The 27,929-nt window shown below is 63.5% G+C and overlaps 1 protein-coding gene across 3 annotated transcripts; it reads right to left on the minus strand.

Moving 5' to 3' along the window:
* Pwwp2b (PWWP domain containing 2B) lies at positions 1-27,917 on the minus strand. Of its 3 annotated transcripts, XR_006146416.1 has the most exons (4): positions 27,773-27,917; positions 19,698-21,390; positions 8,594-8,728; positions 1-167 (listed from the first exon to the last, which is right to left on the minus strand). XR_006146416.1 is itself a non-coding variant. In XM_042672305.1 (3 exons), exons 1-3 carry the CDS (start codon positions 27,895-27,897, stop codon positions 8,715-8,717), a joined length of 1,527 nt encoding a protein of 508 aa, XP_042528239.1. In that variant the 5' UTR covers positions 27,898-27,917; the 3' UTR covers positions 8,026-8,714. The 3 variants fall into 3 exon arrangements, 2 of the variants coding, with proteins under 2 accessions (XP_042528239.1, XP_042528237.1); XM_042672305.1 differs by lacking the exon at positions 1-167 and having other exon boundaries at positions 8,026-8,728; positions 20,003-21,390; XM_042672303.1 differs by lacking the exon at positions 1-167 and having other exon boundaries at positions 8,026-8,728.
* Positions 27,918-27,929: the final 12 nt, after the last annotated feature.

Genomic DNA, 27,929 nt, shown 5'->3' on the forward strand with positions numbered 1-27,929 from the left:
ACAGAGGTCCTGGTGTGGATGGCGAGCCTCCGCAGCTGTGCCCCAGACAGCAGAACAGGGGCGTGCCGCTCACCTGCACTGGGGTGGGACTGGACACTGCAGGGCCAGCGCAGGTGGAAAATCCATGTCTGGTCCAGCCGCAGGATGAGCAGCGTCTGTGCCAGAGGCTGCAGGGAAAGAATCTGAGTCAGCATCCACACACGTGAACACACAGACATGTGTGTGTGTAAGACACATGTACACACAGAGAAATATGCACATGTACAAGTAACCCACACACACTTGGCATGTTCCATTCCCAGATCTGAGAATCTGCAGATCCTTTTTATCCTAAATGTTGGATTATTTTTCCCATTCTGCATGCACATGTGACTTAATCTCAGCTTCTACATTGCAAGAGACAAGGAATTCTGAGTTCTGTTCTGGTGCTTAGCTTCTGCCTAACATTCTAGAACAAACCATTTCCACTCCTAGTACCCTTGACTCTGATTGCAATGTCCGGGACTGGGAGAAGCATTCTCTCAGAGAAGTTGGCCATGCAACTCCCTTACGTGGTCTGATTATTGTATTCCCCATTTTAGAACCTCGGCCAAATTCGGTCAACAATCAGGCTTTGGAGATGACGTGCTGCTGTTGGACCCTCACACACCACTCATTTCAGGAGATTCACACCGTGTGAGCCAGGATCCAGCCATGCCTGTTTGTTGGGATCATTGCCTGGTAGCAGAGCCTCTGCCACCCACGACCGACAGAGCAGAGTGTTAACAGCCAGGCTCTGCTCCCCTTTCTGTGGAAACAAGCCACACTTAAGAGAGTCACAGACAAGGAGAGCTGGAGTGTGGTGCAAGTGGCAGAGGGCCTGCCTAGCAGGTGTGAGGCCTAGCCTTGAAACTGTCCTCACCTTCCCCAAAACACTTTCCAGAAGAGAGGGCTGGTCAGGGCCAGCACGGACTGTGCTAAGAGGACAAGTCCACCAGTTCATCAGGAGAGCCACGGCCAGGGCCGGGCTCAGGCCCCACACACGCAGGCAAGAAGAGAGAGGCCTCTGCAGAGGTGACAGCAGGTCATCTGGCTCTGGCCTGCAGGGACACCCTGCCTGGGTTCTCCCTGAAAACGCAGGTCACAGCAGGCTGGGGACAGGCCGCGGGGACAGGCCTCGTCCTGGGAATGAGCTGCGGGGATGGGCTGTGGGGACGGGCTGCGGGGACGGGCCTCGTCCTGGGGACGGGCTGCGGGGACGGGCTGCAGGGATCAGCCTCATCCTGGGCTCCTCCCCAGGCTCAGCGAGACCAGCTCTGGTGGGCACCACACACCCCATGGCGGATGTGAAGCAGGGACCATCCCGCATCCGGAGCCGCAGTGAGGCCAAAGAGAGCGCCATCTGGTGTATGAGTTTTAGCTCCATAAGTCTTTTCTTAAATGCCTGTTTCTCCTCCCCCTGCTCCCCAGGAGAAGCCTGGGCTCTGAGAACACCTCAGACCCTGCCTTGAATCCTACCCTGCGCCCACACCAGGACCGCTTGGCTGAGGCTTCAGGAAGGTTCTCTGGGGGAGATGGCTGCTGGGGAGACTCATGCCTGGACAGAATTGAGGGGGCGGTGAGCCCCACTGCCATGAGGAATGTCCAGCTGCCCATGCAGGGCCACTGGGCGCTGCCCTTCCTGCCCCACCCAAGCCTCTCACAAGGACCTCCCCCGGAAGCCAAGGTCTGGCCCCAGGCTCAGTGACTCTCCAGGTCTGTCCCAGAGTAGACCTCACTTTAGTTCCTTCCAGTGCGGAGTCTTCCCTCAGGCTGCTGGAGGGGAGGGACGGTCGGGACGGAGAATCCGCTCAGGCCTGACCAGGAGCCCTGGGCGGCCAGGCAGCTGGCCCAGTCCTGCCCAGCTCCCCGCCCACCGCAGACAAGGGAGGTCTCCCCTGAGCGCACAGCCAGCCCAGCCTCTGCACACCGCCTCTCCTGTGGTCATCCCCAAGACGTGTCCCCTGCGTAAGCTGCTCCCTGTGGGGATGCCCACTCCCACATACATCTGTGGCCCCGGCCTCCACCCTCACCCTCACCCTCCACCGTGGCCTGGCCTCCTCCTCGCTGCATCCCAGGGCTGGCATCTGGAGCCAAGCCTCCTCCCGGTCCTCAGCTCCTTGGGTGTCTCCAGCTGTGAATGCGGGCCCTGTGCCGCCTGCCCAGGAGTCCTTTGGGCCCGCGCCAGCTCCACCCCCGGCCCCCCTCAGCCATGGCACAGCCAGGAAGGAAAGGAGCCCCGCTACTCCAGAAAGCCAGGGAAGGCCCGTCTCCCGAGCCGGGGGCTGGGCAGGGCCTCGGCCCTCTGCTCTTCCCAGCGACAGGCCATGGCAGTGCCAGGCGGGGCAGGAGCTAAAAATAAACCAGCCGGCCGGAGGCTGGAGCCTCCCCAGGGGTGAGGCAGGAAGGAGAGAGGCCCTGGCGACAGCGACAGACAGTCGCAGCCCTGCAGGAGGGGCTGCTGGCCACCCGGCCTGGAGGAGTGGGTGAGGAACGGGAAGTCGGTTTGGGAGCAGACGAGTGGGCAGCCGTGGCCCCTCCTCTGGTGGGCATTGGTGGAGTCCCGAAGCTTCCTCCAGTTCCTGGGACAGAAAATGGCTAATCCTTCTGAGCAGAGGAGGGCCCTGGTCAGCCAGCGACGGCCTCACCTGCCCCTCCCCTCCCCTCAGCTCATGTCTCTCCGTCCCTGCTGGGGTGGGGAACCGCAGGCGTGGCTCACCGCGCCGGGTGGGGGCTGCACCAATGCCAAGCAGCTGCCGGCACCCAGGGCCAAGCCTGCGGCCAGGGAGCCTCCAGGACATGGAAGCCACGGCCGCAGGCAGGGCTGAACTGGGCAGTGTTTGCTGGGTGCCACGAGGCTGGATCTGAGAGAAAATACCCACAAGTGCTGAAGAACTCCCGGGGGAGAGCTAGCAGAGGCTCTACAGATAACCTCCATCCTTCCTTCACGGACTTTCTGTTACCAGTGGGCACTTTAATATCAGCGAGAAAGAGCCTCAGACAGGAGAGGCCTTGTAATGAGGCTTCTGGAAGTGTCTGGGGCTTTGGGGCCTTACACCCGGAGGGCAGAGACCAGGAGAGAGCCAGGGGCTGGGGCCTGGCTCTCACCCCGGGCCCTGCTCCCTGCTCTCCCTCCTGTGGGACACAGAGCAGGTCGAGACCTGGGGATGCTGCACAGAGACCAGCACGGCCTGTGTGCCGGGGAAGGAGCTGCCGGGCTCAGAGGTGTGGGTGCAGAGCAGGGCAAGACAGGAGGGGAGGCAGAGCCAGAAGTCCTGTGGCACAGGCCCCCGTCCAGGCCCACATTGCCTGCAGTGCCTGCCAGACGTGGAGACCGAGACCCCCGGCCCTGGGTCTAGCAGAGCAGTGATAGCACCTGGGCTGTGGCTGGACGGAGGTGCAGGGGTGTGGGGGGCTGGAGGAGCGGAGGGCGGCTCAGGAGGGGGAGGAGGGTGAAGGGCAGACACAAACCAAGCTCTTACCCTGGCATGGCCTTTCCTCTACACCCTCCCCTTCTAGCTTGCTCCATGTCAGATCAGTGGCAGCTGGCCTTGGGCTCATGACTGATGGCCAGCATGGGGGGTGTGGGGAGCAAGGGAGCCGCTAGGGACCCGAATGGAGCAGCTGCTGAGCAGAGCTAGGTCACTCTGCCCAGATCAAAGACCTGGGGGACAGGCAGGGAGGGACACACTGCCACATGAGGGGGGATGGGAAGGGCAGACCCGGTCCTCCACTGTAGGGCTACTGAACCCCATTCTGACCCCGAGGGTCCTTTGGAGGTAAAAGGGCCAGAGCCTTCTCTACAGGGTCGAGGGTGGGCAGCTGAGAGCTGTCCAGCCTGGCTCTGTTCTGATGAGCTTATGCAACCTGGATCCTTGTAGGAAAGGCCCTACTGGAAGACTGCTGCTGTCTGAGCCTGCCTGGCACCAGCCCTGCCTCCCATTCCTGGGCCTGGCACCAGCCCTGCCTCCCATTCCTGGGCCTGGTGTGGGCCTGCCTCCCATTCCTAGGCCTGGTGTGGGCCTGCCTCCCATTCCTGGGCCTGGTGTGGGCCTGCCTCCCATTCCTGGGCCTGGTGTGGGCCTGCCTCCCATTCCTGGGCCTGGCACCAGCCCTGCCTCCCATTCCTGGGCCTGGTGTGGGCCCGCCTCCTATTCCTGGGCCTGGTGTGAGCCCTGCCTCCCATTCCTGGGCCTGGTGTGGGCCCGCCTCCCATTCCTGGGCCTGGTGTGGGCCTGCCTCCCATTCCTGGGCCTGGCACCAGCCCTGCCTCCCATTCCTGGCACCAGCCCTGGTGTGGGCCTGCCTCCCATTCCTGGCACCAGCCCTGGTGTGGGCCCGCCTCCCATTCCTGGCACCAGCCCTGGTGTGGGCCTGCCTCCCATTTCTGGGCCTGGTGTGGGCCTGCCTCCCATTCCTGGCACCAGCCCTGGTGTGGGCCCACCTCCCATTCCTGGCACCAGCCCTGGTGTGGGCCCGCCTCCCATTCCTGGGCCTGGTGTGGGCCCGCCTCCCATTCCTGGGCCTGGTGTGGGCCTGCCTCCCATTCCTGGGCCTGGTGTGGGCCTGCCTCCCATTCCTGGGCCTGGTGTGGGCCTGCCTCCCATTCCTGGCACCAGCCCTGGTGTGGGCCCACCTCCCATTCCTGGCACCAGCCCTGGTGTGGGCCCGCCTCCCATTCCTGGGCCTGCTGTGGGCCTGCCTCCCATTCCTGGCACCAGCCCTGGTGTGGGCCCGCCTCCCATTCCTGGGCCTGCTGTGGTCCTGCCTCCCATTCCTGGGCCTGGCACCAGCCCTGGTGTGGGCCCACCTCCCATTCCTGGCACCAGCCCTGGTGTGGGCCCGCCTCCCATTCCTGGGCCTGGTGTGGGCCCGCCTCCCATTCCTGGGCCTGGTGTGGGCCTGCCTCCCATTCCTGGCACCAGCCCTGGTGTGGGCCTGCCTCCCATTTCTGGGCCTGGTGTGGGCCTGCCTCCCATTCCTGGCACCAGCCCTGGTGTGGGCCTGCCTCCCATTCCTGGCACCAGCCCTGGTGTGGGCCTGCCTCCCATTCCTGGCACCAGCCCTGGTGTGGGCCTGCCTCCCATTCCTGGCACCAGCCCTGGTGTGGGCCTGCCTCCCATTTCTGGGCCTGGTGTGGGCCTGCCTCCCATTCCTGGCACCAGCCCTGGTGTGGGCCCACCTCCCATTCCTGGCACCAGCCCTGGTGTGGGCCCGCCTCCCATTCCTGGGCCTGGTGTGGGCCCGCCTCCCATTCCTGGGCCTGGTGTGGGCCTGCCTCCCATTCCTGGCACCAGCCCTGGTGTGGGCCCACCTCCCATTCCTGGCACCAGCCCTGGTGTGGGCCCGCCTCCCATTCCTGGGCCTGCTGTGGGCCTGCCTCCCATTCCTGGCACCAGCCCTGGTGTGGGCCCGCCTCCCATTCCTGGGCCTGCTGTGGTCCTGCCTCCCATTCCTGGGCCTGGCACCAGCCCTGGTGTGGGCCCACCTCCCATTCCTGGCACCAGCCCTGGTGTGGGCCCGCCTCCCATTCCTGGGCCTGCTGTGGTCCTGCCTCCCATTCCTGGGCCTGGCACCAGCCCTGGTGTGGGCCCACCTCCCATTCCTGGCACCAGCCCTGGTGTGGGCCCGCCTCCCATTCCTGGGCCTGGTGTGGGCCCGCCTCCCATTCCTGGGCCTGGTGTGGGCCCGCCTCCCTTTCCTGGGCCTGGTGTGGGCCCGCCTCCCATTCCTGGGCCTGGTGTGGGCCTGCCTCCCATTCCTGGGCCTGGTGTGGGCTGCCCCCAAATCAGACACAAGTAATCTGCTTGAAAAGATGTAGACCTCATTTTAGTGGTACTTGGGTCTGAACTCAGGGCCTCACACGAGACAGGTGCTCTACCACCTGGGCCATGCGCCCAGCTCTTTGTTTTCATCTTTCATATACGGTTTCAAGCATTTGCCCAGAGCTGGGCTCAGACTTGATCCTCCCACAGACCGGAGGTTACAGAAGTGTGCTATCAAGCCTGACGCTTTCCAGAGCTGCTTCCGTTTTAACTATCTGCGGAAGCATCCTTTAACCCTCTCCCACAGCTAAGGACAACGGCCAGCCCAGCCTGTGCGATGAGGCTGGACAGGAGGTGCAGACCAGCCTGTGGCTGAGTTCCCATCCAGGACACGGGCCTGGCCATCCCCCTGAGAACTTAGGCAGAAGGAAGCCCCAGAGGCCGTGTCCTGGGCCTGGGCGCCTATGGCACCGAAGAGGGAAAGCAAGGGGTGCTGGGCCAGGGTGGGAGAGGGTCCGGAGCAGGTCGAGAGGCATGAGGCTCAGGGGCTGCAGTGGAGGGCACTGCAGTGAGCCCATCCCTCTGCTTAGAGCCACGAGGAACATGAAGGGCACTTCACAGACACAAAGATTAGGACGTGATGGACAGGCAGGCGTCCGCTGCTCTGCTGCTGTGGCGGGGCTCCTGGGAGCTCTGAGGACTGGGCCTGTGGATCTTTCCTGCTGCCCAATGGTGCATCCCAAGCCTGCCAGTTCCCAGGCCTCCACACCACAGCCGTGTGGTGTGCAGTGTTGCAAGGCCCTCCTCTGTCCGAAGCGCCTTCCCCACAGCACAGCGCTGTGCGGGCTGTGCGTGGCAGGCAGGGCCCCTGCCCAGAGCCCTTCGCAGTTCAGACGGCAAGGCCCCGGAGTGAGCCTGTGCACCCAGAAGCCACTCTGCTGGAAACTGCAATCGGAGTGGAAGGGGACGCTCAGCGGCAACCTCAGCCCCTGGAATCTCAGCCTGGGAGGGGCGGAGGTGGCTAGGCCGGCCCCCTGGCAGGAGCTCCTGGACCCCCAGAGCAGGGCCTTTCCAGGAAGTTGGGCTAAAGGAGCCTGGAGCCAGACAGGTCCTCCCTCCCTGCTCAGGCCCTGACTGCTCAGGAGGCAGCCATTGGCAGGTCTCCCTCGCTGGGACCCAGGGCCCCATGCTCAGGCCCTGTGATCCTTTGATCCTCCACAGGAAGGCTCCCCACCCCCACCCCAGGGCCTGGACAGGTGCCAGGGGCCTGGCCCCGCCCACTGGGATGCATAATTCATCCCAGAAACCCACACATTTGCTTCTGAGGAAGAGATCCCAGTCTCCGGTCTCTGCACCCACTCCTGGACGATGCCGACCTCTGCCCCAGCCCCCAGACAGCAGGTCCTCTTCCCCCTAACCGACTGGGAGCAGGCCTTCTTGGGGGCCCCTGGGAGGAAGGGTAGATTCAGGACCCAGCTCAGAGCAACTACTGAGAGACCACATGACCACCAAGGACTGTGGTGGTGTCCAGCTCCCTGGGCCTGAGCTTTTCCCAAGGGGAGAGCTGTTACCTGCTGGTTCTCAGGACAACCCAGGGAGGACTGGCCAGCAGCCGGGCACTGGTCCAGTGAGCACTGGAGAGCCCCTCTCAGGATTCACGCAGTCCCACCGTGACTTTCAAAGGTTCCCAGGACCCCTGGAGGGGAGGCTCTGATGGTTTGATCCTTGAAAGATTTTCTTTGGGGAGAGTGCCCTGCTATGAGACCTGAGAACTATGCCCTGGGCTGCCTGGGGCAGCTGCCCACAGGAAGCGTGGACAATCGCCTGACCAGCAGAGATGGTGCTCCATGTCCAGGCTCTACTGAGGACCCGGCGGCTGGCCACCCCTGGCCATGCTGCAGCCTCAGAGTCCTTCCTGAAGGGCACGGCGTCCATAAACCCAGAACATTCAGGAGAACCAGGGACAAACGAAGCTGCCAGCATTGTCTCTGGGTTCTGAGCAGACCAGGAGACAGAGGCCTGTCCAGCAAGAGCACAGAGCGGGCGTCCCGCTGGCCAGGGGGCTGCTCTGCCCAGGGAGCTCAGGGGTCAACCAGAAAACCTGGAGGGGGCCGGAGATGGCGGGAAGCGCGCTGGAGGCGTGGGTCAGTGCCCCCGGGTGACAGCGAGAAGCCCACCACTCAGAGGAGACCCGCAGCACAGACGTCTCTTTTTTTATTCTTCTTCATAGTTAAAGAAAGAACAGAAGACCATGTTTCCTTCTTTCCTTTTCTTTTTGGTCTTTGAAATGGCAGAGGGGAAAGGAATGACTGCAGGGCAGGGAGGCCTCTCCTCCCAACCTCCGGCCGCCGTGATTCACGCCCGCCCTTCACCCCTCCTCCTCACAGTGCTGGCAACTCATAGCAGCATCTCCCAAGTGGCCTGGCAGGCTGGGGTGCCCAGGGGACCCTGCTCTGGGAGGAATGTGGGTGACAGGGGCAGGTCCCCTCGCTGGATGCACAGAGACCCCAGGCCCAGGCTGGGAAGGAGAACCCCCACAAGCAAGTTGGCGTCTCCAGCCGGTGCGGCAGGGGGAAGAGCAGAGCAGAGCAGCCCAGACCCTGCCCGGCACGCGGCCCCACGGCGGGCCACGGCGGCCCCATGCGGCATGGGGACCGTCCAGCCCGGAAGCTGCCAGTCCGGCACAGGAAGTAGCAAGCATGTCACGGACTTCTGGGCTGTTTCCTGGCCAGAGACACCATAGCCTGAGGCACAGGAACAGACACACAGCCAGGAGGAGCCTGTCCGGGCCGGCCCCTCTCGGCACGCACCTGCTCCTCCGGGGCACTCACGCCAGGCTGACCACCGGGCCCAGCATGTGTCTGCACGCAGCCTGCCAGAAGGCATGAGGGGCCCTCACAGAAGTCAGAAGTTCAGGATAACAGCTGCACCTCATCGCCGGTGACCTTGGAGAAAACAGAGGACAGAGGTTACCTCAGGGGCAGTGGAGGACAGGCCCCTCGGGGCGGCCAGCACCAGGCCCGAGTCCATTCCAGTCACTCAGCCTCTCCTTTGAGCCCTGCGGCTCACTGGGGAGCCCGAGGGCCCCCAGCCCACCGATCCCAGTGCATCACTCCGCCCTGGGTGCCAGGCGCTGCGCAGGTCTGAGGAGGATCTGAGGCGGCTGAGGCCTTGGGCCACAGGGTCCGGGCCAGGCAGGACTGGACAGGAGCGCTGGGGACAGCCTCTGGCTGGCGTCCTCTGCCACGTGCTCATTGTGCAGGTGACTATGGGGGCCTCCCATGCACCTGAGGGCTGGGGACCCCGGAAAGGACCTGGCCCCCAGCACAGGGGCGTGGACAACCCAGAGACCCATCTGCCATCCCCAGTGCAGGGAGCCCCAGAGTGGGAAGGACAGGAAAGCAGAGGGGAGGGGAGGAGAGGGGAGGGGGAAGGGAGGAGGAGAAAGAGGAGGGTGGAGAGAGAAAGAGGGGAGGGGGAAGGAGGGTACACTTGTGTGTGCGTGCATACTCCAGTGTGGCTCAGCAGCCCTACGTGGCTGGCACAGATACAGGAGCTCTGGCTGCTCCAGCCTGCCCAGTGAGCACCGGGCATAGTGAGCAATAGCTAACGAGCACTGTCTGAAGCCTCTGCTTTGGAGAAGCTTGTCAGCAGCATTACACTAAAAGGAATACCTCACGGGGATGCAGGCACTGAGGCTTCTGAGTGCCGGGACGGACAGAGATGCTCAGGAGACAGAATGGGAGGGGGAGGCCCATGCCAAGGACCAACAGTTGGACCAAAATAGGTTTGTCGCCATCTGCACCGCTGACCTGCAGCTGAACACTGAACCGCCACTCAGCCAAGGTCCGCTTCTACATCCTGATGCTGGGCCAGGAGGGAATCTAAGAACGCGAACCACCTCCTTCCACAGGAAGAAGTCCACAAGTAGCATCCAAACCCAAAGAATCTAGAAACAGCCTTTCCTCACGTAGTACGGTTCATACTACTCATGGGTTTGAAAAACGGAGCTACGTATAACACCGACACAGTCAAAAAGGAAAAGGACTCGTGCTAGGACATCTTTCTGACAGGCAGAGCCTTCCCGCCACACCCTGGGGAATTCTGAGGCAGGGAGGATGAAAGGGAGCCTCCAGGTCTTTCCGGAGGGGCCGCCAGCAGGCTCCCCACCCAGCAGGGTCCCACCCCAGCAGGCTCCCACCCCAGCAGGCTCCCACCCCAGCAGGCTCCCACCCCAGCAGGCTCCCACCCCAGCAGGCTCCCACCCCAGCAGGCGGGCTCGGTGCCCCCATCCTGACCAGCTCTTCCACACACGCTCACAGGATGCAGGGTAGGGGATGACCACAGTCCCACTCCTCCTCCAGTGTGGTGGACATGTGGCAGACCTAACACAAGGCCTCACTGGCTGCTGGACATCCAAGCAGGGTGGACGGTACCTGTAGGGCTCCCGGGGGCTGGAGCGGAGGCGTGAGGAATACCATAGGGTCCCCGAGACCAAGAGTGCCAGGAGGTGGGCAGTGCCCCAGCCAGCCAGGATCTGCTCAGGTCAAAACCTTGACTCAGAAGAGGCCTACCAGGTGTCACAGAAAACAGATGCAAGGTTACCCCTTGCTTGGTGACGCTTGCATGTTATGGGGTGAAAAGATGTCTGGACTCCACACAGCAGTCTTTGTGGCACACAGAGCATGCTCCACCCAGCATAAGGTAGATTGGGCTGGGCACTGGAGGGCAACGTGACCATCCCTTCCCATGTCTCCCCAGTGACCCATACTCTAGACATAGTGGGTTGTGAGCTAGACTCTCCTCAAGCACAGCATGAGGCCACCTCGGGGCCCAGGGCCTGGCTGGCAGGGAGCGCTGCCCGGACCCCCCACATGGCCAGCAGACAGGCTGTCCTGTCTTGGGAAGTACACCCAAGACACAGTCCACCCAGGTGATAAGGACAGGCACTGGGGGTGACCTCTCAGAAAGCAAGCCCATCTGGACATCACAGCTGGTGTGTGCCTGTGCCCACCCTGCTCCAGGGAGGCTGGGCCAGGGCACTTGTTGGCCTCATTTCCCAGGACACACTGTTTGTGAAGAAAACAAAACAATAAACTCCCTGGACTCTGACTTGAAACTCCAGCTACTGCTGCCCAACCTGTTTGTCTGAGCTCACGGGACTGCCCGAAGGCCAGCCCGTGGGTGTGGGGGGACATTCTGAACATGGAAGGCTGCCTCTCCTCTGAAGACCAGACAGGAGTGGACACGGATCTGCTCAGTGCCACCCGTGACAGCTGTCGAGACCCTTTCCTACCCCTCCCTGCCCAGGAGAGGCCAGGGAGGGCATGGAGGCCACCAGAGGGAAGCCATGCTCTGGGCATGCCCAGTAAGTGAAAGATGAGACGCCAGCCTGGCGTCTTGCTCCAAGGAAGGGCCAGGAGGCCCCGGCGATGCAGGCAGGGAGACCCAGGGCACTCACAAGCTCCAACGACTTAGCCCAGGGCCCCTCTGCAGGCTAGGACAAGGCACCCCCGTCCCCGGAGTGTGGCCTGCGTCTGAGAGGGCAGCCACAGAGACTGAGGTATGGCTGGATTAGGGCTTCACTCCCGGTGGCTCCCGGGACAGCAGGCTGGACGTCAGGGAGAGCTGAGCAGAAGCAGCCCGGCCTCCACTGCAGGGATCAGACATGAGGTCACCTCACGCCGTACTCGCCCCAGCTGCCCTGCTCCCTGGGGAGGGCAGGCTGCAGACTCCAGCCATGGGAGGGCAAGCACCCAGGACACCCCGCCCCACCCACCGAAAGGCACCCTGGGCAGTAGCAGCCCCTTCCCGGCCATGCCAAAGCCCCGACTTAGGGCTCCTGGGAAAATGTCCCCGCAGCCACACGTTCATGACGCCAGTTCAGGGCTTATAGCACCATGTGTTCTGAGTGATACGAATGCACCTAGACCAAGTACCCCATCTGGGCCAGCAGCAGCCCCCAAGCGCAGAGGGGGGTCCTGGGCACAGGCCAGCATGCTCCCTCTGCTGAGCCTCGCTCTCCATCTGCTGCCCAGGGGGCGAGTCTCACCATGCTCTGTCCGGCTGTCACGGGCTTCCCCCCCACCCCCCGCCGGCTCCATGTTGTGTGACAAGTCCCCGGGCACGGTGAGTGTGAGGCCCAGGGATGGCAGGTGTGCCAGGTTAGCAGAGGTGCAAGCCCAGGTCTAGCCTTCGTTGCTGTCCTGAGGCTGGGGAAGGTGGGAGAGCGCTCTCCCGGGACAGTACCGGGCCCGGTGCGGTCAGGCTGGGCTCCCTGTAGGCCCCAAGAAGCCTTCCAGGGGGTCCGTGGCATGTGTGGTCTGTGGCGGCCGTCACTATAGTCTGCCTTAGTCTTCACGAGTCCTCCTCCGCGTCAGGAAAGGGGGTGGAGGAGGGGGGCTGCCTAACCTTAACGCCACACATCGGCAAAGGCCTTGCCTCTGTCCATCTGCGTGGGAATACCGTTCAACTGCATCCCTGTCCACCCTGCCCCTGGGGGCCCAGCAGGAACTGCCTGAGGGGCCCAGCCAGCCTCAGCCACTCCAGGAGCAAGACAGAGATGTGTGTGAATTGTATGCATGTGCGCGCAGTGTGTGCATGTACATGTGTGCATGCATGTGTGCGTGTGGACTGCAAACGGATGGAAGAGGTAGGAAATCCATGGAATCCTAGGACCTTGCAGTCCAGGCCTGAGGAGGAGAGAATCAGGAAGCACTAAACTCACCAAGGGCCATGTGCTGTGTGTGAGCGCCCTCAGGTTAGCAGACTTCCCGGGGCCTCTGGGGGCCCTGCACCTGTGCACATGTGGCTGGCTGGTGAGTATGCCTAGAGACTCTCAGAGCCCAGGCAGCGCTTAAGCCCCTGGACTCCACCTGCCCAAGGTTCCCTGGGCTGGCAAATGGCCAGGCTGGAGCTGCCTGAGGAGGGTGGCGTCCAGCCCTAGAACCCCACCTGCCTGCAGGGGTTTCCTTTCCAGTGCTGCGCGCCTGGCCCTGGGCAGCTTCTGCGGAGATGGCAGCGGGAGTCTCCTCCTCCTAGCCCTTCTGAGCATTTCAGGGCCCAGAAGGGGCTCAGAGCAAGGCAGAGCTTCAGTGCAAAGATCATGCAGCTCCGAGAGACAAAAATGCCCAGGACTCCCTGCCCCCACCAGGCACAGCCTTTGAAAATGTCATCACATAGCCACTAGCAACCATCCTTATTAGCTAAACTCCACAGACCAGAAGCAGAGGTAGCCCCTAACCTGCCTTCCCCACCCTGCAGCAATGGCCTTCAAAGCAGCCTTCCCTCCCTGGATCCTTCTGGAAAGCACAGTGTCCCTGAAAGCAGCAGTCAGCTGACCACCGGCCTTCCAGGGCTGATGGCAGCGAGCAGGACGAGCAGGCCGTGAGCTGAGTGCCGGCCCCTCCCTGAGGCCGGAGCTGTGGAGCGGGCCTGGCGGCCTGGGCTGCCAAACCCAAGATACTAACCTTCTCAAGAACTGACCTGGTGGAGACGCAGACTCACTCCACCCTCGGGAGCCCCTCCCTGTGAGGCCCTATCCTCCCCACAGCCAGGAAGGCTGGCCGCCCACCCCAGTGAAGCCCACCAGGCAAGGCCAGGGCAGCCCAGCCCCCGCCCCTGCAGGGGGCCACGGGGCAGGGGTGCTGGGCAGGCCTCGGGCCAGCGGGCATGAACCTGCATGTGCTAGAACCAGATGAACGCCAACTGTGGGAGACGGACAGACGGACTCCAAGGGAAGTCAGGCCGGGAGTCAAGGAAATGCTCACAGACTTACAAAACACTCTGAAAGCTCGAAATACAAAGCAAAATGAAACCACCCAACTTGTGTGGTGACCTCACCCTTGGGCTGTCCCAATGGCCCCGAAGCCCAGGAGTGTGGGGGGGGCATTGACGTGCTCCCTGCGGGCCCTGGGCCTGGGCCTCAGCGGAGTCGGGACGTCCCCAGCCCGTGGCAGCCTGAGCGGCATCCCCCGAGCACGTGGCATTAGTGCTCCTTATTCTGAAAAGTTTTATTCCAGCAAAACCGTACTATAGATCACATAGGCATGCTTAAAAACAGCATTCTACATATGTAAAACCAGAAACTCTGTTGGTATCATTAAGAGCCAAGGCTCCTGTTGTAAGGGAAACCCAGTGATCCCAGCTGTGGACAGCAAAGGCCAAAACCATCAGCAAACTGGCCCGAGAAGCCAGGTATCCAGGCCCCAGCTGGGGGGGAGGGGAGCGGGCCCTGGGAGGGGGCTGAGCACAGGCCTGGAGGCAGGAGGCAACACCACCACTGGACACTGATCACAGTAGGCCCGGGGCTGACCGGCCAGCCAGAGGGCCAACAGGACACCTGCTGAGGTGAACACTACTAGGACAACATGGATGTGTGTCCTGCGGTCCTGTCCGAAACCACAAGTGAGAGTGGCCAGGCCTCATAGAGAGGCCAGTGAGCGACGCAGCAGCCAGGCAGCGTGGAGGCAGAAGACTGGACCCGGGCAGCTCGGATGCCAGCCTCCACGTGTGACCCTGCAGGATGCCCGCCGAGGGCCGGGCAGCCGAGGAGAGGCCTGTGGGCCTGAGCCTCTGACAAGCAGCACTGGGAGAGTCTGGAGGTGGTGGTAGGGACTGAGTCATAGCCACAGTCCTCTCCCTGGAGGGAGCCTGGTCCTGAGGTGCAGACCCCAAGGGGCATCCTCATGATGCCCGGTCTGACTCAGGGAGGCAAGTGTGAATGAGGTGCCCCTCCCCCAGTGCTCGGGAGGCGGGGCCAGGCCTTGGGGAGTGGGGGATGGGACGGGCCCCACAGCAGGCCTGGAATTACAGGCCCTGGCTTCCTTCTGGAACAAAATAATTACAGCCTTCCCAGGGACCAGGAGCCCTGAAAATGGCAGAGAGTCAGCTGACAACCTGCCCCCAGGAGCAGATGCAGTTTTATTCAGAGCTGGAGGAAATCAGAGCTTGTTTGAACCATTCAGCTCAGAGGTTGGAGAGGGCAGGGTGGTGTCCACCCAGGGGTCCTCCGGCAGCACTGAGCACACCCTGGCAGGCGGAGCACACCCGCGCTGGGTCCTGATGAGGGTCAGTCCTCCCAGGAGAACTCAGAAGGATGAGCCAGAAGGTGCAAGGAGCCACGGCTGCCCAGAGCTGGCTCCCACGCTGAGCTGACCAATTCCCTCCCGGCCAATACGGATCCTTCTGGAATAGGGGCTCCTCCATCACCCCTGGCATCCCATCCTGCAGAACTGGACTCGTGTCAGCCCCTGGGCAGAAGTTTGCCTGGTCTGCAGGTGCCCTGTGGGCCCTGGGTCAGCCTGGGCAGAAGTTTGCCTGGTCTGCAGGTGCCCTGTGGGCCCTGGGTCAGCCTGGGCAGAAGTTTGCCTGGTCTGCAGGTGCCCTGTGGGCCCTGGGTCAGCCTGGGCAGAAGTTTGCCTGGTCTGCAGGTGCCCTGTGGGCCCTGGGTCAGCCTGGGCAGAAGTTTGCCTGGTCTGCAGGTGCCCTGTGGGCCCTGGGTCAGCCTGGCCCTAGGGCTATACCCTGTCACTCAGGAGTGGCACAGACATCCAGGGAGAGCACGTGAGGAGCCCTGACTGGGTACACAGGAGAGGGGGTGCAGGCCCACAGAAACAGGTCCTCATCCTGCAGTGGAAAGCCACCATCTGTGGGACCTTCAGGCACAGGTAGTTAAATCACACTAAGTATGCAGGCGAGCCCTAACTGCCACGGGGCTTAGACAGAGGCAGGTTCTGAACTGAAGAGAAGAAGCCACAAGACCAAGGCCACAGAGGTGGCATCCCAGGGAACGGCCACAAGGCAGCAGCGCGTAAAGCCAGCAGGAGCTGGAGGGGCAGAAGTTCCTGTGTTGGGGAGGCCAGCCGGGCCTGCGCCCGAGTCCAGACTTGGACTTCGGAGACCTGCAGCGGAATACTGAAGCCCACAGTCGGGCCGCAGGAACTCCTGCAGGAGACAGGGCTGCTCCCCCTGGAGCCAGTGGCTCTGTGGCTCAGTGAGGTGGCGCACAGCCCCCGCTGCTGCAGGACAGGCATGCGCAAGTGCCGAGACAGCGCCAGCTCGTAACGCAGCGTGACCCCGCTCCCTGGGAGGCGGGGCAGCCAGCACGGCACAATGGCCGCCGCCTCTGCACTGGTCACTCTCCGCACTGGTCACCGACCAGTCTTCAGACCCCAAGAGGAGTCTGGGCCCCCAGGACACTTGGGCAGGTGCACATGCCTCTCTAGCCAGTCCTCAGGCTGAGCCCTCAGCCCCGGCCTGGCTGGCACCGCCGGGCCTCCCTCTCTCCGGTGGAGCAGGCAAGGCCCCATTTCGCCTGTGCTGGTCCTGAAGCCTCCTCTGGGAACAGGTGGCTGCACCAGCCACGCTCCAGCAGAGCCCCTCCTGCCCCAACTCCTGTCCTCTTCCTGTCACCTCCCTGTCTCTGTGGCTCTGAGGGCTGCTCCCCTAGCCAATGTTCCGGGGTTCCCCTTCCTCTCTCCCTCCCCCCTCTTCCAGATCGCCCACTCCAGCCCCAGCCCCTGGCTCCTGAGGTCTGACCTCTCTGACTGAGATGCCTCCAGCCCGACCCCAGTCCTCCCGTGTCCTGTCCTTGAAGCTGGTGGACTGGGCACCCGTGGGACCTGCTCACTGCCCTCCAGGCTCCTCCTGGCCCCTGGGGTGAGGCCAGAGTCTAGGTCCAACACGGGTATAGGCTGAGCCCACCTAGGACATGCCACATGCTCTTCTGCCCCCCTCCATTCGTTCATGATCTCAGCATGTCACCTCCGGCAGGAAGCCCTCCCGGATCCCAGCCCAGCTCGGAATGCCCGCTGATGCCCTGCTTCCAGTCCCTTCCTTCCTGGCCAGGCCCAGGTGATTATCACTGACCTGCAGACTGTGACTCACAGACGTCTCCTGTCTCTCTGTTTGGGGCCCACAATCTTTCTGCCCAACTTTGCCACCTCTACTACTGGTGAAGAGTTTGGCTCTTGCAGATGGGTGGGGGTTAGATAAGGCAGAGCAGGAAGACAGGATGAGGGGCCGGACAGAAAGGCCCGTGGCCTCAGGGCCAGTGGCTCAGGACGGCCCCTCTTGGCATGGCTAAGCTGGAGGGCCTGGCCAGGCCCCGGGCTCCCAGGAGCTCAAGGGCTGCAGCTGGGTGGGAGCAGCATGCCTGCCCAGGACACGGTCCCCCGAGAGATCTCTCCAGCCAGCCTCAGACACCTCCCTGGAGAGCTGCCTGAAGCCACCCCGAGGTCGGAGTGTCACTGGGACACAGTTCCAGAAGCTGGCACCACCCATGGCCCAGGTCCCTGGCCCCAGCCCCACCCCGCCAGCTCTGAGAGCGCACCGCAGCCCTCGGGCACAGCCCTGTGAGGGGCTGGAGAAAGGCCGTTCCCAAGCCCTGGGTGTGACCCAAGCTGAGGACGTTTCGCTGGCTCACCAGCAAGGCAAGCACTGCTGTCACCCCAGGACAGTGAGAAAACCTGGGGGTGGCCTGGCCTTCCACCCACATCAGGACTCAGAGGGGAGCCCAAGTCACACAGGTGCGTCACACAGGTGGTGCTGTCCTGGGGCCCATCCCCATGCCCAGCGGGGCTGGATGCCTGTCCATCTGCCTAGGCCAGCCCTGCCCCCCCAACAACGCCTCTGGCCACCTGTCACAGCGAGCAAAGGACATCTCTGGGACAGTACATCTTGGGAGGGAGCTCTTCCTGACACTCAGGGGGCAGCAGGACCTCTGGAGGCACTGCAGCCCCAGCCGGTGAGCCCAGCCCCCAGACTCCTCCTTCCTCTGAGTGTCCGGGTCCAGAGGACAGATGGCCACCAGCACCTCACCAGGCCTCCAGTGGGCTCCCCGCGGAGAGAAGGTGTTGTTGGGGCTGAGCCCAGCAGCACTGCTGGCAAGGCAGAGCAAAGTCGGACCACACCAGGAGCTGCTGGACCACACCTGCGGGACTCCAGGCTGCGGGGCCGCCTCTGGTCATAGCTGAGCACAAAATGCCTGACTGAGGGCTTTGCTCTGCCTTTAATTCTTACAAAAAGAAGATATAGGACAAACACCATTCTGCACTCAAGGTTGGAGGGGTCCAGTTCCCCAGAACCCTGAGCACCACGGCTGCCGGGCACAGGCTGGTCCAGGCAAGGCCCCAGGACAAGGAGCCTGTTTAGATGGCCAGACAAACCAGTTGGGTGAGATTTTTCCTCTGCTTCCGGATAAACAGGGCCAGCCCTGAACCCGCAAGGCCTGCCGGCTCCCAGGTGCAGCCAAGGCCACGCTGGGCCTCTGACTGAGTGGACCTGTACTGTGTCCGGTCCTGAACTGAGCCCCCATGGCCACCGGACCAGAACTGAAGGTGGTGTTGTGAGGACTGAGCTGATGTCCACCATGGGGGAGGGCCCACAGCCTCCCCTCCCTCCAGCTGGCCTGCCCGGCCCCGCCTCCCTCATCAGGGCTTGGCAGGGGAAGGGAGGGCCCAGGGGCAAGCAGACACCCCAGGGCCACACCAACCCAGGCCCCCGTAGCGAGTGACCTGACCTTCCCCTTCACTCCTCCGCAAGCCTGCTGCCCTTCCCCACAGAGTGTCCCAGCCGAGACCAGCAAAGGCTGCCCCCCACCCCCAGCCAGGGTACAGACCCGGCCCTGGCCTGGAATGAGGGGAGAGATGCACCCGGCAAGCACGGGGGGGGGGAGGGGGGAAGAATGGGGGGGCACAGGGGGGGGTTGAGCACAGCACAGGCAGCCTTAGGCCCCTGACAGCACAGCTGCCCTCCTGGACCCTCTTGGTGGAACAGTGAGGAGACTGACCAGGGAGCCCCAGGCCCCTCCCCCAAGCACATGTCCCCTTCCTGGCCGAGGCTCCAGAGTGGTCCCCCGAGCGGGCAGCCTGGCCCACAGGTGTGTAACCGTTACCAAGACCAAGTGGAGGCCCAAGTGGGGCTGATGTGCTACCCTGGCCTAGAATGTTCCAGGTTGCCCATCTCTGTGCCCATGGGAAGCATCAGATTGAAAATCTGGGGAAGAAGTCACAGGGCCTCAGGCTCCCAGGCCCGAGAAAGCAAGTCTTCCCAACAGAGACGACAAAGCAGGTGACCCTGCAGGACACACCTTGTGCCCCGAGCTGGACGGGGCCAGCAGGAGGTCTGGAGCAGCTGCAGCTCCCTGCAGTTCTGCAGCCCCATGGGGCAATTCTCACAACCCTATGGGTGACCCTCCTGGCCGTCTGCCACAGGCCGACAGCTCGAGGCCCTCACCTCCGGACATTCCGCAGGGGTGGCCCAGCGCCCCAGGCCATGCCCCCCACCCCACAGGCTGGCTCCCGCCTGTACAAGATGACACGGGTTCAGAGCCCACGGTCACACCTCATCATCCGTCATGAGGGGACACCCCAGCTCCACAGGGTCCTCAGAGGGCTGCCTGTGGCTCTCCAGAGCTCTCCTGGGGCAGGGGGAGACGGGGGTCCCAGGACGCTGGGCCCAGAGGATGGGACAGGTCCTCAGCCGGCAAGGGGTGGAGGCGCAGCCAACACTGCTCACCCCCCCCCCCCTTGCGGCCAGTGCAGGGCATCGTGGCACACCTGGAGCAGGAGAGCCACGAGGCGCGGCCCAGCATTCTGAAAGGGAAGGAGGCTGCCGGGGAGCAAGGGACAGAAGACAAAGCCTTGCCCTGGAGCCCTTCCTCAAACTGCGCGAAAGGAACTCTCCCACGGGGCTTTGAGAAATGCTCTAAACCTCAGACTGGCTTTGAACACACAGCTGATAATTGGCCTCGTCTATAAATCAGGGCGCTCAGGTGACAAGACTGGCAAAGACAAGCAAGCTCAGGACGCCCGCCCTGTGGCAGCCAGGGGCCGCAGCCCGTGTGTACTAGCAGGGGTGCGTCGGGCACCACACAGGCGCCAGCTCAGGAAGCTCCCCAGGGGACTCACTCACCTGGTCGCAGAACCAAAGTTACGTTTCAAACTGGGTCAAGAGCTCCCTTATCTCTGGGGCCACGTGCTGAGTGGCGTTTGCAGCCTCTGTTATGGCTTTCCGATACATCCCCTTCTTCTTACGGTTAAATCTCAGTTTGAAAAATTCAGAGAAAGGGGAGAGTTTTGAAATAGACAAGAAGGATGTAGTTGGAGACCCAAACCATGAGACTTTTGCTTCTTGCCAAGAGGGCTCTCCATCCTCCTTCTGGCCAAGGCTGATGTCAAGGACACGCGCTGGCCACCAAGGAAAACCATGAATCTTACCCCACACGACGTCCCCTACGGCCACCGTCCTTCCGTCTTCGGTAACGCACTTAGAGACGCTCTGCGTGTGCAGCTTGACCGTGAGCGGGGGCACAGTAGGCCGCGCGTCTCGGGTCGGGGAGGTGGCAGAGGCAGGGTCCCGGGAGGAGGGGTCGCCGGTGTCCAGAGAGGTTACTTCAGAGCCGGGTGACGTAGATTCTTCCGGGCCGGCGCGGCCGTGCGCCGGCTCCCGGGAGCCACCTGTTCTCCTCTCGGGGCATGGAAAAGCCAGGGCCTCACGTTCCTGCTTCCCTTGGGGACGCCTGTGGACATCCTCCTCCTCACCGGAACTTCCAGAAGACATGTCCTCCAGCCTGTGGCCAGAGCCATCTGGAAAGAGAGTGGGTGAGCAGGCGTGGGGCCCCCGCGGGCCTCCGTTCAGCTCCTCCACCAGCTCGGCGCGGTACAGGGGCTCCTGCTCCCCATCGCCCGACCGACGAGGCTTCAGGCGGATCTTGGGCGGAGGCAGGTCCGGGCCGGGGGGCCCGGGCCGTGTCAGCTTCAGCTTGGGGATGGAGGCCGAGGATCCACGGGGCACCCAGTCCCCGCTGCCCCTGGGCTCAGAGTCCCGCAGCCCCTCGGGGGCCAGGCTGCCGTTGTGCAGGGCCTGCTGGGGGCAGAAGGGCTCCAGGGAGCCGTGCACTCGGGAGGGGATCTTGACCACTTCGCCCTTGCCCTGGGGCGTGCTGTAGGAGATCTTGATGACTGGGCTCCGGGGGACCCGCTCCCGGGGGGCCCGGTCCTCCTCCCGCCTCTCCCTCTTGCTCCTCCTGGGGGTGGCCCCCGCGGTGAGGTCCTCCTGCTCCTCAGGCTTGCGGGGCTCTCTGTCTGGGCCGCTGCCCAGCCTCCGGCGGCCCTTGGGAGTGGTGGGGGGGCTGGGGCCGACCTCCGCGGGGCTCACGGTGCTTTTGCACTTTTCACAGAGCACTTGGCGCGGCCGCAGACGGATACTGCTCAGGATGAGCCGGCCGGGGTCTCGGTTCCGGGACAGACGCCTTCGAGTCCGCTTCACGGCCCTGGGTGGTGGCTGCGGCACCCACTGCTGGTAGGTATTCCTCAGCCACAGCGGGTGTGGAAAGGGGGCGCCTTCAAAGTAGGGCGGGAAGGGGGGCAGGCTCGTGGCGGGCAGCGGCGGCACCGGCGGCGGCGGGGGCGGTGTGGGGCCAGCGGCCTTGAGCGGCCGGGTCTCCTTGGGGGACTGGCCCTTGCAGGGAGGAGGTGGGGAGCCGCTCCCCTCCTCGGCCACTCTTCTTCCCCCCTCCTCGGGGACCGGGCCGTGGCAGCCGATGGCGGGCGGTTCGTCAGCCAGGGGCAGCGGTGCCAGCGGGGGCAGTCCAAAGAGGCCGGACCTGGCAAGGGAGAGTCGGCAATGAGGGAGAGGGTGGCGGCCTCCGGGTCCTGGTGTGGCCCCGAGGCTGCAGGCCCCATCTAGGGCGTCTGCTGGCTGGGAGCAAGGGTGGGGACCTGCGCATGGCCCATGTTGGGTGTCCAGGCAGACTTGTGCCGTTTTGTCCCATGATCTGTGGGCTGAGGTAGGGGAGTGTCTGCGTCTTGGCCTGTGGCCCCAAGAGGAAGAAGGGCCCAGGGCTGGAGGGCTGCCGGGAAGCCTGAGCACAGTATCTGTGTTCAGAGATGAGGCCTGGCCAGGCCGGGGAGGGGATCCTGTTGGTGTATGGCCAGAAGCCTCAAAGCGCAGCTCTGATCACAGGTCTTACCTGTCTCCTCCCCTCCAAGAGACGCTGGGGCCCACCAGGGGGCTTCAAGGATGGGGATGTTGCCGGGGAAAGAGGAAGCTGGGAAGCCCCAATCTGGGGAGCAGTGGGGTCCCTGCTAGAGTGACACCAGAACCAAGCCCTGCAAGGAAGGTTCCAAAAGCCCCCGGGGAAGGCCTTGGGTCCAGGAAGCCACCCCAGAGGCTGGCCGTCCACTGCGCCCCACTAGTCAGCCCCTCACAGGGCTGAGGGCTGGGGTGAAGATAACCAGACAACAGAGAGGAAGAGGCAGGTGGCTGGCCTGGGAGAGGGAAGATGAGGGGCCTGGTCAGGGGTGGGTCGCCCAGTGCTCACAGCCCCCAGGCCTGTGAGTAAGGACTCCTCAAGCCCTGGTGCCTGTCCACACTGCAGCCTTCCACCTCCTGCTTCCCTCCCTCCCGCCACCCCAGCCCCACGCGCCTTTCAGCCAGTCATCCTTCCTAGCCCCCACCTGCCTCTGGGCCTGCAGCTCTGTCTTCCGTGTGGATCCCGCCCATGCCTGCCTGGGGCTCCGCCACCTTCCCCACACAGGCACAGCAGGCTGGTGCCCATTCCTGGCATGGCCCTCAGGTGGGCTCGGCGTGTTCCGGATGGACCGCAGCCCTCCCCTGGGTAGAGCCCCGAGCCTCGATGTGGGCCGGCGCCCCATCCCACCAGGCCTGTCCTTTCCCAGGCTGGGCAATTGGGAAGCCACCCAGGCGGCCGGCCCCTTCCCCGTCGCAGCCTGGCAGCAGCGGCCATTCTGCCCTCCTGGAGCTCCCGGGCCACGCCCAAGACCAACACGGTGGATCAGGAGCAGAGCGGCTCAGCCCAGGCAGGGGCAGGGAGGGGGCAGGACTGGGCCTGGCCAGCAGGAAGCAGGTGGCACTGCTGGGCCCCTCAACTTTCAGGAGTCCCCCAGGATTCTCATGACTAACATTCTCACTTCACAGACAGGGAGTGAAAAACACCAAAGGTGCAGACACAGTCCCAGCCAGGCTGTTCTCTCTGGGAAGACCCCCCAGCCCACTGCTGGACCTGGGTCTATCCAGAGCACCATGGCCTGCATCTGTCTCCTGGCAGGCCCAGCACCTGGTGAAGCTGAGCTGTGGCCTGTCAGCTAGCCCTAGGACCTACGGCCCTGGCCTGGCAGTGCTCACAGGTGACACTATGGGTAGCCCTAGAGCCCAAGCCAGCCCGCCTTTCTGGGCTGAGAGGGGTCTGCCGCATGGGACGGGACGGCCCTGTGGGAGACCTGAGGACAGGGCTTCCAGGGCTGGGTGGACTCCTCACGGTGGAAGCCCAGCCTGGTCCTCCAACACTGTCACAAAACAACCCTCAATAGAGCATCCTGGGGAAGTTGAGGGCTGGCTAGAGAAACTGCTTTGAGGAAAACTAGAGCAGGGATGACTGAGGCAGGGATGACTGAGGCAGGGATGACTGAGGCAGGGATGACTGAGGAGGGATGACTGAGGCAGGGATGACTGAGGCAGGGATGACTGAGGCTGGGATGACTGAGGGGATGATTGAGGCAGGGATGACTGAGGGGATGACTGAGGCAGGGATGACTGAGGCAGGGATGACTGAGGAGGGATGACTGAGGCAGGGATGACTGAGGCAGAGATGACTGAGGCTGGGATGACTGAGGGGATGACTGAGGCAGGGATGACTGAGGCAGGGATGACTGAGGCAGGGATGACTGAGGAGGGATGACTGAGGCAGGGATGACTGAGGCAGGGATGACTGAGGCTGGGATGACTGAGGGGATGATTGAGGCAGGGATGACTGAGGGGATGACTGAGGCAGGGATGACTGAGGCAGGGATGACTGAGGAGGGATGACTGAGGGGATGACTGAGGCAGGGATGACTGAGGCTGGGATGACTGAGGCTGGGATGACTGAGGGGATGACTGAGGCAGGGATGACTGAGGCAGGGATGACTGAGGCTGGGATGACTGAGGGGATGACTGAGGAAGGGATGACTGAGGCAGGGATGACTGAGGGGATGACTGAGGGGATGACTGAGGCAGGGATGACTGAGGGGATGACTGAGGGGATGACTGAGGCAGGGATGACTGAGGCAGGGATGACTGAGGCAGGGATGACTGAGGGGATGACTGAGGCAGGGATGACTGAGGCAGGGATGACTGAGGGGATGACTGAGGCGGGGATGACTGAGGCAGGGATGACTGAGGGGATGACTGAGGCAGGGATGACTGAGGGGATGACTGAGGCAGGGATGACTGAGGCAGGGATGACTGAGGGGATGACTGAGGCGGGGATGATTGAGGGGATGACTGAGGCAGGGATGACTGAGGGGATGACTGAGGCAGGGATGACTGAGGGGATGACTGAGGCAGGGATGACTGAGGCAGGGATGACTGAGGCAGGGATGACTGAGGGGATGACTGAGGCAGGGATGACTGAGGCAGGGATGACTGAGGCAGGGATGACTGAGGGGATGACTGAGGCAGGGATGACTGAGGCAGGGATGACTGAGGGGATGACTGAGGGGATGACTGAGGCGGGGATGACTGAGGGGATGACTGAGGCAGGGATGACTGAGGGATGACTGAGGGGATGACTGAGGCAGGGATGACTGAGGCAGGGATGACTGAGGGATGACTGAGGCAGGGATGACTGAGGCAGGGATGACTGAGGCAGGGATGACTGAGGGGATGATTGAGGCAGGGATGACTGAGGCAGGGATGACTGAGGCAGGGATGACTGAGGCAGGGATGACTGAGGGGATGACTGAGGCGGGGATGACTGAGGCAGGGATGACTGAGGCAGGGATGACTGAGGGGATGACTGAGGCAGGGATGACTGAGGCAGGGATGACTGAGGCAGGGATGAGCAGCTCAGGAGGCTCTAAAATGGAGGCCAGATCCAAAAGAAATAGCACCCCCCTGAGGGGTCCCAGGGACTCCAAGGTTCTCTCCCCTACAGTGCCCAGCAAGGACCTCACAGCCCACGGACACGTGGCCTGGCCCAAGGCTCAGCAGGACACCGGTTGGCCACGCCACATCTCTGGTGACTTACCTGGTGGTCTGTCTCAGCCACCCTCCCAGGGCAGATAGGCCAAGGCTGGCCATGGACAGGAAGAGCAGTCCTGGCCACCGGCCAGCACTCTAGGCTGCCCCTGTCTACAGCTGCCTGCATTCCTGACGGCAGGCCGACCAAAACCCTGTGGATGTGGGGTCCCCTCCCCCCGGTCTCCCCCAGCTGCCCCTGACCTTCCTTCCCAGCCATCCTGCTGCTGTCCCTGCTGCTGTCTGTGAGGGGCTGAGTCACAAACATGCGGATGTGCCCAGCTGGGCGGGGCCTCTGGAAAACCTCTCCCTGAGCCTAGGTGCTAGCAGCGACAGCCCCCAGGGCCCCCTGAAGCTGGTCACCAGGACTGGTTTAGAAGGCACCTGCAGTCTCTGTGGCCCCACAACCAATCAGCTGTAGGAAATGGTGTGGGACTCAAGCTGAGTGCACAGAGGCCTCCTGGGAGCAAACGCAGGCAGGGCGGGGGGGGGGGGGGTGACGGGGGGGACAGACGGCTGGGTCTCAGCATGCTGAGCTCAAGGTCTGTTAGCTCCAGCCAGGTCAGTCCCATACCCTCTGCCCCATTCACAACTGATGTTGCCCTGGGGGAGTCCCCAAGACCAGCCTGCTAGTCAGGGCCCCTGTATTCTAGCCTGCAGTGCCTGGGCACCTCCAGCTACTTGGGAGGTACTTGGGATGTCTTGTCCCCTTATAGCTCACCCTCCCTCCAGATTACCCACTCTCAGTACAGCCTCCATGGTGACTCGTAAACGGGCAAGTGTGAGATACACTGGCTTAGAGGTCAAGGCTGGAAGCCCTGGGGTCAGAGGTCACCCTCACTGGTTTCAGATCACTTCTCAGCCAGAGCCACAATACTTGGTGTCAACTAGACAATTCCCATTCACCACTCCTTTGTGCATGGTGTGGCTCAGCAAAGCTTTGGAAGGAGCCTGAATTTGCCGGCACTTGTTAGAAGCAGCTCGCCTTGGGCCACTCCCAGCACACGGTAGTTGCTTAGTGAACACACGTGAATGAGTGGACAGGCAGGCACTCGGCAGCAGAGAGCTTGCTTCCACCCATACAGCAGTCTGGCAGCAGGCTGCAGACAGAAGGAAGAGGTGTGCGGCACTGCGCCAGGCCGCACTGCAAGACCTGCGCCCAGCCCCCGTCTGCAGACAGGGGTGAGAGGCAAGGGAGAAAGACACCATCTTCCAAAATGGGCCAGGCCTCAGCCCCTCGGCTCAGGAGCCTGTGTGAGCTGCGCCAAGCCCGGCAGGGGAGCTGCAGTGCTACACAGACAACCGTGTGGTCAGGTCTGCGTTAATCTGGGTGCTGCGGGGCCCTATGAATACTGTCGGCCCCCAGCCATGTCGACCACTGGCCAGCTTGCCAGCCAGTTGCTCTGAGACCGAAAGGCGTCCCCAAGGACGCTTCCCTGCCACTCAGAGCCCACACAGGATAACTGGGCCCCTGTGTGGAGACAAAGGCACCCGGGGAGGACGGGGCAGGACCCTATCACCTGACCCCACTGCCCCCCTGCCTGCCAAGAGGCTGGAAACATTAGCTCTGCAAATCACAACACCGTGGGTAGAGAACTGGAAACAGAAACCAGGGAGACAAGCCCAAGGTGGGCAGAAGCTCGCGCTGCTTCAGGCCAAGCCTTGGGCAAACCTGGCTAGGTTTGTCTTCAGAGTAAACCTTGTGTCTCCTCAGCCACACAGAGCTACAGCAAGGCAGCGCTGTGCCCACCGGGGCTCAGCCCTGGCCCGGGGGTGGCTCTGGTTACAGCTGAACGCTTCCTCACCAGCGCTGGCTGGCACCCACGCGCCCCTCAGCTGCCGTTCCCAGGCCTGAGGTACTGACAGACGGCATCTTCCCACAGAATCTGCACAACAGACCAGCCCAGGGCCTCCGGGAGCGAGCCCAAGGACACTGCACAGCACCCTGCCCTGAGCTGGTGCCTCTGCTGCAGTCCCTCTCCGAGGAGGAGACCAGAACCACCCACCAGCACGGGCAGAGCGGGTGCAGTCCTGCAGGCCCGGGGCCGGCCCAGTCCGGAGGGAAAACCGGCCCGCCCGGGGCGCAGGGACCCTCCAGCGCTCCCCAGGTAGCTATCCCGCACTCGCAGGGCGGCGCTGGGCAGGGCTGGAGTCTGCACTCCAGGGTGGCCACGCTGAGCAGGGCAGGGCAACAGTCACCCTGGAGGCCATATGTTAAGTCACATGACTTGTTCATAAATGGCTCCTGGCACATCTAATGATGTGGAGTGGCGGGGTAACTGTCAAGGGAGATGGGCCGCTGGCTCTGTGCCCTTGTGTGTGTGTGTGTGTGGGGGGGTCTTCAGGGAGGGAAAAGTTGGGCCTTGCAGGCACGGCAGTCAGTTTCCAGGTCCAGAATAAAGCCTGGCAGGGGCAGGGCAGCCAGGCCGGCGCGCCTCGTCATGTCTGGGGCAGTGACACTCGCTGCCGCGCGACGGCTCTGGCGGAGGCACAGGTGGTCCGCGGGCAGGTCGCGGGCCCACCCGCCCTCCCGAGGGGCGCCGGCCCGGGCTCTGCGGGGCTCCCGGGCCCTCGGACCCCTGGGGGCAGAGCTGGTCCCGGCCAGCTCGCCGCGGCCCGGGGACCCCCGGGGGCCACGGGGGGAGCCCGCGGCGCTCGGACCCCTCCAAGGGCCGCGATCCGCCGCCAGCCCAACCAACAGTGCGTCTGAACAAAGAAAAGTGCGTTAATTGCGGCGGACGAGCGAGGGAGGCCCGGCGCCCCGCGCGCCCCGCCCGGCGCCCGCCGGCCCCTCGCCCGGCCGCGCGTCCTCCCCGCCCCAAAGTCGCGGCCACGTCGGGGGGCGCGCCACCGCCCCCCGGGCCGGCCGCCCGCGCCCCGACACCCGGGCCGGAGAAACCGAAAGCGGCGCCGGGCGGCGGGGCAGCGTCCCGCGGAGTCGGCGGTGCGGCCCCGCCCCGCCCGCTCACTTTTTCGTGCAGTCCAGCAGGATCCCGGCGAAGCTGCGCTCGCCGCAGCTCACGGAGACCACCAGCGCGCCGTTGACGACCTGCTCCACCCGCACCGGCAGCCGGCAGCCGGCCCGCGGCTCCATGCTCCCGCGCGTCCCGAGCCCGCCCGCGCCGC

This window comes from Dipodomys spectabilis, unplaced genomic scaffold, assembly GCF_019054845.1.
Source record: "Dipodomys spectabilis isolate Male_0828 unplaced genomic scaffold, ASM1905484v1 ptg000693l, whole genome shotgun sequence".
In the NCBI taxonomy this organism is placed as follows: Eukaryota; Metazoa; Chordata; class Mammalia; order Rodentia; family Heteromyidae; genus Dipodomys; species Dipodomys spectabilis.

Coding starts and splice junctions, on each gene's coding strand:
- Pwwp2b (XM_042672303.1), bottom strand. CDS start 27,897: ATGGAGCCGCGGGCCGGCTGCCGGCTGCCGGTGCGGGTGGAGCAGGTC. Junction 21,391..27,772: donor CTGCTGGACTGCACGAAAAA/GTGAGCGGGCGG, acceptor CTCCCTTGCCAG/GTCCGGCCTCTTTGGACTGC.